This window comes from Apis cerana, linkage group LG1 (genome assembly GCF_029169275.1).
Source record: "Apis cerana isolate GH-2021 linkage group LG1, AcerK_1.0, whole genome shotgun sequence".
NCBI classification, from domain to species: Eukaryota; Metazoa; Arthropoda; class Insecta; order Hymenoptera; family Apidae; genus Apis; species Apis cerana.
In genome coordinates, this window is record NC_083852.1 from 18,968,801 (window position 1) to 18,979,734 (window position 10,934).

The following is a 10,934-nucleotide window of genomic DNA, read 5'->3' on the forward strand; positions in this document are numbered from 1 at the left end:
TATATCATGTTACAGCAGTTAACTGAACAAATGTTCAAATTTTTTATAAATGATCACAACAAAAAATTACTATTTTGTCAACAGAATATTTAACGTAAAAACGAATAAATTTGAAAATTAATTGAAAGTTTGGATTTATTCAATCATACACAACGACTTTATTATACACTCTAGTTGTTCAATTTCAACATCTTAACGCGGGAAATCGACATAGTCTACTGACGCCATCTTGCGTTCTTCTTACTAAAGTTTCCTTTTTTAGAAAATTTAAATTTATTTTTAACTATATGAATTTATACTATAAAATTATCTTTCTAAATATATAAGTTTTAAGTTTTTAAATTTATATAATTTAATAATATAATGTGTGTTTATTCATGAAAATCATTTTATATTTATACATCATATTATTTGTTTGCAATATTTTCATGAAAACTGCTTAAAAACTGAATTTGAACTACTTCATGTATAAAGTATAATTATAATTTTATTAAATACAATATTTAAAGTAATATGTGATATATAAATATTTAATTTACAAAATTAAAATTATTTAATCTCTATAAATATTGAACTGATTTTAATAAAATTCTAAAATAAAATTTCTTCTTTTAATAAAATAAAACGTCATTGAATGAATTAAAGCGCCATCTGGAAAATATTTCTAGATAGAAAATATTTCTCGAACACGTAATGGGTTCGTCTTTCACATATGACGCCATATTGTTCAAGAGGAACAGAAGGTGTAACCACGCCATTGTGCACATCATATTAATTTTCGACTTTTTGCGTAAATAAGAAGTAAAGTAAGTGAAAAAGAAATTTATATAAATTTGCTAGAGTATAAAACTCATTTGATTAAAAATCAAATATATTTCAAAAGATTTGTGATATCAATCTCATGATATTTCGTTCGCTTTGTAAATCAAAGTTCGATATTTTTGCTTTATTGTTTTTTATTTTATTTTTTAATAGAATTTTATTATATAATTTTTGTCCTGCTAGAAATAATAATAAAATTCATATCTTTATTATTATGTTTTTCGATCGTAAAAATGCTTTTAATATTTTAAGTGAAATCTGTCATTTAAAATGATCGCGCACAATAAGTTATTTTTTATTGGAAATAAATTTAGCTATTCTTTAAATCTATTTTTAAAAAATAATATATATATATATTTTTTTAAATTTAGTATTTTTACAAATAATTTGATTTTCTAGAATATGTATTAAATATACTATATATATACATATATATATATATATATATATGAATGATGATGTGCATATGATATATGCATATATGTACATATATATACATTCAGCGTGCATATATATACATTCACACAAGCGTGCTCGCGTGCGCATATTTAATTTGAATAAAATTAATTTATTTTCATTTAAAATACTGTTTTATATTATATATATAAAATAAATATATATAATAATTTATAAAATTATTAATTTATTATTTATAAAATTATAAATTATATATATATATATATATATATATATATATATATATTTATAAAGTAATAGATATAAATTAATAAAAGATATAAATTAATATTTTTCTAATCTTCTAATTTAATATAATATTATATGTTGCTATCTTTAACTTAATGAATTATATTAATTATTATTATTTATTATTGATAATTTTCTGAATTTTAAAGTAATTTTTAAATTAATTAAATTTATATTTCTTATTTTTTAATATATGTAACTGTAATTAAAATTTTATTTGTTTCAGAAATTAATTAGGTACATGGACAACATGTACAGTAATAATATTGACCCCTGGGAACCAGGTTATGGTCCTGAAAGAAGAGGGCATAATTCAGATTATGATTATCGTAATGATTATGGAAGTAGTAGATCACCAGAGTATGGAGAACATCGTGACAATGATCATAGAGATAGAGATCATCGTAGTCCAGAATATAGAAATCATAGAGGTCGAGATAGAGATCGCGAAAGAGATCGTTCAAGGGATAGAAGGGATCGTAGCAGAGATGACAGAGATCGTAATTATAGAGACAGAGAAGATCGTTACGGAAGGCAAAGAGACAGAGATTCTGTAGAAAGAGAGAGAGATCGGGATCGCGATCGCGATAGAGATAGAGATCGCTCTAGAAGAGATAGAGATAGAGAAAGAGATCGAGATCGTAGAGGGAAACGCGAGGAAAGAGATCGGGATCGTGACGACGATCATAGCCGTGAAAGTATGGATTTTGAGCACGACCATGGACGTACTTATGGTTCGTCCATGGAAGGCATCCACTACAAATCTCAATCTCCGAACAACACCATAATGATTCGTGGGCTTGCTCAGCACATTACAGAAAATGACGTAGGTTGTCAACTTAGCGGCCCAACATAATTGGCCACTCGTGAGCCAGCATTTGCAAGCATACATCACTATTATTATTATGATGTGTGTATCACAGGTGCGGCAAGACATCCTCAACTGTGGTCTCATGCCCAAGGACATCAGGCTAATTCGTAAAAAGGATACAGGTAATTATCTTCATTTTTATAAATCAATTTCCCCTAAAATTAATATGCAAATTAGTGAATTGCTTTTTATCTAAGCAAATTATATTAGATCTGTATAGTTATATCTGTATAAGTTATAGTTATATTTTTATGATCATTTTAAAAAATTGTTTGAAATTGTTAATAGTAGAATGTCGTTTTTAATCAAAAAAAATTTTCAAACAATTTTTTACAATAGTATTCAAACATTGATATTAGTATTATATCGGTACCAATCATACATACCCCAAAATTATTACAAAATAATCAATATAATAGCTGTCAATTGAATATTCATTAATTAATTTGTTGATCTTAAAATCAGGTAAGTTTGTACCAAGAACAGAATTTGTTACATAGGAAGAATATTTTGAGGGAAATCAAATCATCATTACTCATCTTACAAGGGTGATGTAAAATATTTCTGAAAATTGTTAAAATTTTATATTTAAAATAATTAGGAAATGAGATTACCAACCAATTCTATATAAATTTCTAACCTTAAAATATAATGAAAAACATTGAGATTTTTATATTCTATTGTATAAAATAGATACAATAGAATATGTGACCCTTTTTAACAAAATATAATTGTATTTTTATATGAAATATCAAATTTATTTCTTATAAAATTATTAACGATTGTATAATATAGAAATTATTGGGAAGAAAAGTATTTTTTATACAATTCTTATTATGTCTTTGATCTATTCACGATTGCGAAAAAAAAAAGGAGACTAAGAGATTTTAGTAGGTTTATCATTAAAGTAAACTAAAGTTCGCGTAAAGATACCAAAGAAATCGTCTGTCACCCGTGTAGAATTCATTCTGCTGAGCTTTAGGCAAATGGAAATGAAAGCAAGCGACGAAGCGAAGAAAATACTTCGTTCGAAACTCAGTCTGTCAATGGTTGGTGCTGTGATTGCCTGCCCTCTCAGAGTAGAGACTCCCAGGCAAAACGTGGATTAACTTTGGATATGTGTGTATTTGCTCTGTATAGGTGCTTCGCGAGGTTTTGCATTCGTCGAGTTTAACGCGACTCAGGAGGCCGCACGGTGGATGGAGATGAAACAGGTAGAAAGAAGTTCAGTCCAGATACCCAACCGATGCGTTGTACGCGTGCCACCGACGCCCCGTGGCGGCAAGGCACGGTAACGCAGCCCTTTGGCCTTCCCCATGGCCATGGCTGTGCACCTATCAAAAAAGGCTACTTCAATCTACCGTACCTAATTATTTATCTAGGAGTCCCCATATACTTTGCAGATTTTTCTTATAACTCGCTCGCAATTCCGTCTATTGGATTATAAAATTACATTATATATTAAAAGGTCGCGCCGCGAGCTTTTTACTTATCCTCTATCTATCATAAAAGTTTGTGGACTAACAATGAAGATTGGAGGAGGGTCATTCCAATCGTCTTATCTTCTACATACAATATATATATTCTATTCGGCATGATTTATTTTTAAAACTATATTTTGCTATGTTCATAATATTACATAAAATGCTTTTTTATTATATTTAAATCTGCTTTTACTATCTTAATTATATTCTTTCGATGCAGTTATTTATTGATTAAGCATTTTAAAAGAATGAAAATTTTGATGCACGATTTTTTTTCTTGTTCACATAAATTTATATGCAAACAAATTATTGTATGTTTGCTTGTTTTTATAAATTCGATTTTTTAATCGAAAAAAAGTTTTCGCGCATATATATATATATATATGTATGTATGTATGTATTTATATATATATATATATACACATACATACTATGTAATCCGCAAGTCGTGTGGAATGGCCCACGTTAAGACCAAGACATTTTCTTTACTGTTCATTCGAGACGGAAAGCTATGAAGTAGAAAAAAAAAAACTATAATTTCGTCAACCAAGAAGAAAGTTTACGGGATAAACAACTGCTTTGGGAGGATATTGGACGGGATAACACTGAAATTCTCTGTTTCAGGGAGTACTGATGCTGCAGGACCAATATCGTGCTTTGATGCAGTACAGTATACCAAAAGATTGCCATGTAGATAAACCACCTGCAAAAAATACACAAGATTGGCATTGTGTTAAGGTAAATTTATTTATGATTCATTACTTATCTAATACAATGTAAATTTTGCAATGCTATATTTTTGTTATAGTGTGGTGCACATAATTTCAAGAGGCGTGAAACATGTTTCAAGTGTTCTGCCTCTCGAGCAGAGAGTGAAGAAGGTGGCGAGGGTAGTGATGAAATTAGTCCTCATCCTACGAATACGGTTCTTCTTCGAGGATTGGATGTATTGACGACCGAAGATTCAGTTTTACAGGCAATGAAAAATCTTTCATCAATGCCGATACGTAGCATTCGTATTGGACGTGATTCACTTACAAATACATCAAGAGGTGTTTGTTATTTAGAAATGGGCAATGTCGTTGATGCTATGTATTTACACACAGCTCTTACAAAACAAGGATTGGTAGTAGATGGCAGAAAAGTGGAAATTACTTATTGTAAACTTCATCAAATAAATAATACCAATACATGGAAAGGAAATGATAATCAACCACAAAGATATACTTTAGACGATGTTGCTCAATTAGCAGAATATAGCGCTAATTTATACGCTAAAACACCTGCTCAGAAAGCTCACTATCTTCAGTATTATACACAATATTATCAGAATCAAATAATGCAAGGATCTGCTATTACTTTACCATCTTTAAATCAGACTGATCGAGTGAATGCAGCTGCAGCTGTAGCACAATCTGCCATACAACAATTACAAGCATCCAGAAAATTAGGAGATTCTGAAGAAATGAAAAATAGACCAACACCTACAGCACCTACTAGTACTGCTTTAGCAACTGGAAGAGTGCCTGCACATGGTAGCGATGGTAAAATATATTGTTAGTTTCAATTTAATGACGCAATTTCAAATAAATTAATTATGATATGAATTTTTGTAACATTCATATTTTTTATAGCTGTACCAGATGTTAGCACTTATCATTATGATGAATCATCAGGTTATTATTACGATCCAAGTACAGGATTATATTATGATCCTAATTCACAATATTATTATAATAGTCATACGCAACAATTCTTATATTGGGATGCTGAATCATTTTCATATCAACCAGCAAAGGTAATTAATTAAAAATCATATTTGTTATTACATATAATTATTATTAAAGTTTTTAAATATTGAATTATTTTTTTCGTGCAGACTGCTACAACTGTAGCTCAAGCAACAGGAACTACATCTAGTGGAACTACAATAACTGCGACAGCTAGTAATACTGATTCAACAAATACGATTACGAATCAAGCAACAACTTCATCAGTTACTACTGTGACTCAAGAAATTTCAAAAGAAGATGAAAATAAAAAGAAAGACAGCAAACAAGATAAAGTTAAAGTGGCAAAGAAAATAGCAAAGGATATGGAACGTTGGGCAAAAACTTTGAATCAAAAGAAAGAGAATGCAAAGAGTAATTGGAATTCCGAATTTGCTGGTGGTGATGGTAATCAAGGTGTTGGAAGTGGAGCTGCGGATGCAGGATATGCAATATTAGAAAAAAAATCTCTTGCAAATTCTTATCATGAAGATGAAGATCAGAGTGGAAACAATGGTTTGGTTGCTGCTTATGGTGGCGGTAGCGATACAGAAGAGGAAATAGAAGATGTGCAACAAGAAGAAAGACAACATACAGATTGGAGTAAATTAGCATGTTTATTATGTAAAAGACAATTTCCAAGTAAAGAAGCATTGCTTCGTCATCAACAACTATCTGATCTCCACAAACAAAATTTGGAGAATTGGTATCAAGTACGCGGTTTGGATCCTAACGATCCACAACAAAGAAACAATAAATATCGCGATCGAGCTAAGGAAAGAAGAGCGAAGTATGGTGAACCAGAACCTCCACAACCAAATAAACTTAAAGAAAAATATTTAAAAACTAGAGTTGAAGAAATACCAGTATCGTACGAAGAACCAACCAGAGCTGGTATTGGTTCAGATAATGTTGGTAATAAGCTTTTACAAAAAATGGGATGGAGTGAAGGTATGGGACTTGGCAAGTCAAATCAAGGTAGGACAAGTATTATCGAAGCGGAAAGAAGGGTTCCTACAGCTGGTTTAGGAGCGAAATCATCTTCATATAGTGCATTACCGGGAGATACATACAAAGATTGCGTAAAAAAAATGATGTATGCGCGTTATCAAGAACTATCTGATACATAATATCTTGAAATCATTGAAAATAGATTTTATATATAAATAATACTTGTACTCAATTTTTCATAGATAAATAGGTATATATATGCATTATCCGAATATGCTGGTTGTATCTGGTAATTAAAGCGTGATAATTCATTCTTAGGAATACATAGAATTTTTTTATTAGCTTTTTTTTCTTTTACAATTTGGTATTATATTTTATCATTTTAGGATTTTTGAAGACAACAAAGAATAATTATGTTATTAGATATATTTTTTGCATTGAACCTTAATGTTATCTTATGAGCTGGCAGAAAAAATACAATGTTTTGACACTTTATTCATATGACTTTTGAAGTTTACGATATAATAATATGCAATAATATATATGTTTCTTTATTTAATAAAAATCATATATATTTAAAAAATATATACCTAAGAATGCATTACAACTACCAGTAACTAAATAATAATTCTCTCACTCAGCGATTTTTGTCCAACTATTTGTGCACAATATAGTACTTTTCGTACTTTATACTGAAGCATTATGAAATATTTAACGAGAATTAATTTATATCATTCCATTTAAATTTCGTAATGCTTATTAAATAAAAATTAATTTGCATACTTATGATTCAGTACAATTAAATTCATCACTAGTGAATATCACCATTATCGTATATTTATTAATTATACTGATTTACATTAAATTTCATGATTTATGATGTAATTATGTCAATTTTACGTGCATACATATATATGTATATATATATAAGAAGATAGTTATATTTATACTCTTACATATATATTTCATATTTCTTTTTATTATGATTTATTCCGTATTTTTGAAGATCACAATCTTCACTATACATACACATTTCTACAGTCATTCATACATTTTATCGTTATTTTTTTAAATTACACATGCTAAACCCATGTAATAAATAACAGGTTGAAAGATAATAAAAATAAGGCGTTATTGCTTAAAATACACTCCTATTTATCTTTAAATGATTAAAAACATTTTGTTTTAGTAATTAAAATTTAAATATAAGATTTATAAAAAAAATAGTGTATTCTTTCATGTTCAATTAATTATACTTATATTCTTTGAAATCAAAAAATTATTCATTAAAATATGACAAATATATAATCTTAAATGCTTTGAAAAAAAATTATATATTATTTTCGAAACAAAATTTACAACTTTATTTTTATTCTTTTCATTTCTTTTCTGAAACATACTCTAATATTCACTAGAGCAATTGTACAAGTAAAATATTTTCAACAATGTAAAATTTTTAATTTAATCATACTAGACATAAACTCTAAATCTTATTCTTCTTTACATATATATATATACATAAATTTATCACATTATTTATTCAAAAATTAGTTTAGTAAGTAATATTTATGAACTCCAAAATTACTTAAAATATCTATTATATCTATTATATTTCATATTTATAATTATGAACTTATTCAAATTAATAACTTAATGTATCTTAGATTTTCATTCATTGATGGCATTATAATAATACTAGTTTTTTCTGTTGATATAAATATAATACTAAAAAGTAATATTGAGTATTAAAAATTTAAGTTAATATCAATATATCCATAGAAATAATATATAATCCATATTAGAAATATCACTATTATTATATTACTATTGATATATTTTGATTTTTTTAAATTATTAGAGGAACAAATTGCAATTTATTTATATAGAATTTTCGTACTATTCATACTATTAAATCTGCATTTGCTTCCAAAAAAATTACTTTCATAAAATATTACATATCTATATAATATATTCTTTATTTTTTTAAATATATTATATAGTATTTGAAAAATTATAATAGAAATTTTGTATCTAAACTTTAATATCATATTACAATATTAATGATTAATTAACTATTATCTTGATTAATAGTTTGTTTACTTAATTATATACTTGCAACTTATTTCCTAATATATTATTATAATATCTTTGGTTTGATTTATATTACAATGAAATGTTAAAGAATTTATATTTTAAATTGCAGAGTTATAAATAAAATATTATGTATTAACATAAAAATCATATGTTATTTCAAGAAAAGTTAATGATTTTAAAATAATGATTTGAAATTACCAATTATTAAATTAATACAAAATTTTTTTAATTTTTAAATAACAAAAATAAATTCCATTATTTTAATAAAATAAAAATAATAAAAATAATAAAATATAATTAATAAAATAAATATATAATTTTATATTTATTTTATTAGTAATAATAAAAAAAATAGCTAATAATAATGTAACAATAGAAAAGAAAATACAAACCAAAATTAAACATCTGCTAAAATCCAAGAATACAATGGCCTTAGTTGATGATTCAGAACTCTGTATTCTAAATTACTAATTCCATCAGTATCATATCTTTTAGCACTATTTTCAAGATTTTCAAACCTAGCACTACTTGGAGATTCTTTCTTGTGTACTAACATATAATACTGAGCAATATCAGGTCCAAAACGCGTAACCTAAAATTTAATTTAAATAGAAACAATTTAATATTAATATTATGATTAATGATATTGATTATTAACGTACTTGGAAACCTTTTGATTGTAAGCGGCTATAAAAATCATCATCTTCTCCACCCCATCCATAGAAAACATTTGAAAATCCATTAACTCTTTCAAATTGTTTTCGAGTTAATGCTATTGCACCTCCAAATAAACCACTATATGGTAAATTATAACGAAATGTATTTACACTTGAACTCATATGTCTGGGCATCTTAGTGCAAGCATAAATATTATCAGGATTCTGAGGTATGAGATCTACATCTTGAAAGATGAAACAATGAAAGTCATTTACTTTAGTTGCTTCTGCATATCCAACATTGAAAAGTTTAGCACGATTAAATTCACGCATTGGACTTTGTTCTATCACAAATATTCTATAATCAAGATTTTGGGCTTGTAGAAAAGGATGAATATAATTCATAAAAATAGTAAGTTGTGTTTGACGATTTCTATATGGTAAAATAATAGCCACATTGAAAAGAGGGTGACAATTTAATGGTTTCCATTGCCCTCCAGGTAATATACCTAATCGTCGCGCCATTGCTATAGGATCTTCTCGAGGATGTTCTTCGGGATAAAGCAATTGAGATTTTTGGTGATTGATTGTGATTGTGCATGAATTATCCCTTGCTGGATAAGATTTTTCCATTTCATCGTAAATATCTTCTGTTTTTATGAAAGTATAATGTGAAGCAAATCGAGCTGGGTGTAAACAATAACCCAAAACCAAAATCGTAATAATAGTGTATGATAATCCTCGTGCATAATCATAAAAAAAAGCGACAAAGATTTTCAAAATGTTAACAATACTTCTCATTCTAACCTTCGTTTCACTTAGCTATTTTATTCAAACCATTACATTATATTTCTTAAAATTGCCTTTTTTGATAATTTCGTTACTAAAAATCAACATAATTTAAAATATCATTTTTTTTAACATAAATATAGAACTTGGATTGAAATAAAAATACTTATAAAAACACTTTCGAATATTCAAATATAGGAACTCAATTTTGACACCGACACCGGAATGATATTATACCACAGATAAAATATGGAATAGATTACTCATACAATATTTCTTTTGTCTCGAGAATTCGAGGATCATATGGCCTTTTTCTACTATTTTCATATCATGTATCATGTTATCGATTTAATATAAAATAAATTAATTAAATTATAAAATTATAAAATAATAAATAAAATTATAATTGGATGAGAATAGAGATGACATTTCATGAAATTTTATATCATCCCATGTTTTGAACCAATCTTGAAAAAATTTTTTCGTAACATCAGACAAGAATAATAGATAATAAAAAAAAGAAAGAAATAAAATAAAAATTATAAAATTAATGCTATCTTTAGAATACTGTAGAATACTGTACTGTAAAATAAATAATAAAATATAAATAAAGAAAATAAATAACGAAAGAAAAATAAACATTTCTTTAAAAGCAAGATAAAGTAAAAATTGAGAATGGGTACCATCTCTTGAATATTAATAATATTTTTCTAAAAGTTATGTCTTTAAAAAGTTACTCAAAAGATGGTACTAATGATCAATTCTTATTTATTTCTATCCTTCCTATTACTTG

At 26.9% G+C, this 10,934-nt stretch overlaps 2 protein-coding genes across 5 annotated transcripts; one reads left to right on the plus strand and one right to left on the minus strand.

The window, feature by feature from the left end:
• The first annotated feature begins 260 nt into the window (after window positions 1-260).
• Window positions 261-8,840, plus strand: LOC108004345 (RNA-binding protein 5). 2 transcript variants are annotated; one of them, XM_017067186.3, is made up of 8 exons: window positions 261-806; window positions 1,754-2,353; window positions 2,451-2,520; window positions 3,539-3,612; window positions 4,507-4,620; window positions 4,691-5,438; window positions 5,517-5,680; window positions 5,762-8,840. In XM_017067186.3, the coding sequence occupies exons 2-8, from the start codon at window positions 1,769-1,771 to the stop codon at window positions 6,779-6,781; spliced, it is 2,775 nt and encodes a 924-aa protein (XP_016922675.1). In that variant the 5' UTR covers window positions 261-806; window positions 1,754-1,768; the 3' UTR covers window positions 6,782-8,840. The 2 variants fall into 2 exon arrangements, with proteins under 2 accessions (XP_016922675.1, XP_028519792.1); XM_028663991.2 differs by having other exon boundaries at window positions 653-806; window positions 4,691-5,426.
• Window positions 3,997-10,473, minus strand: LOC108004346 (beta-1,4-galactosyltransferase 6). 3 transcript variants are annotated; one of them, XM_017067188.3, is made up of 3 exons: window positions 9,359-10,468; window positions 9,089-9,288; window positions 3,997-4,585 (listed from the first exon to the last, which is right to left on the minus strand). In XM_017067188.3, the coding sequence occupies exons 1-2, from the start codon at window positions 10,151-10,153 to the stop codon at window positions 9,094-9,096; spliced, it is 990 nt and encodes a 329-aa protein (XP_016922677.1). In that variant the 5' UTR covers window positions 10,154-10,468; the 3' UTR covers window positions 3,997-4,585; window positions 9,089-9,093. The 3 variants fall into 3 exon arrangements, with proteins under 3 accessions (XP_016922677.1, XP_016922678.1, XP_028519794.1); XM_017067189.3 differs by lacking the exon at window positions 3,997-4,585 and adding an exon at window positions 7,418-8,327 and having other exon boundaries at window positions 9,359-10,470; XM_028663993.2 differs by lacking the exon at window positions 3,997-4,585 and having other exon boundaries at window positions 9,367-10,473.
• Between the last annotated feature and the right edge of the window lie 461 nt (window positions 10,474-10,934).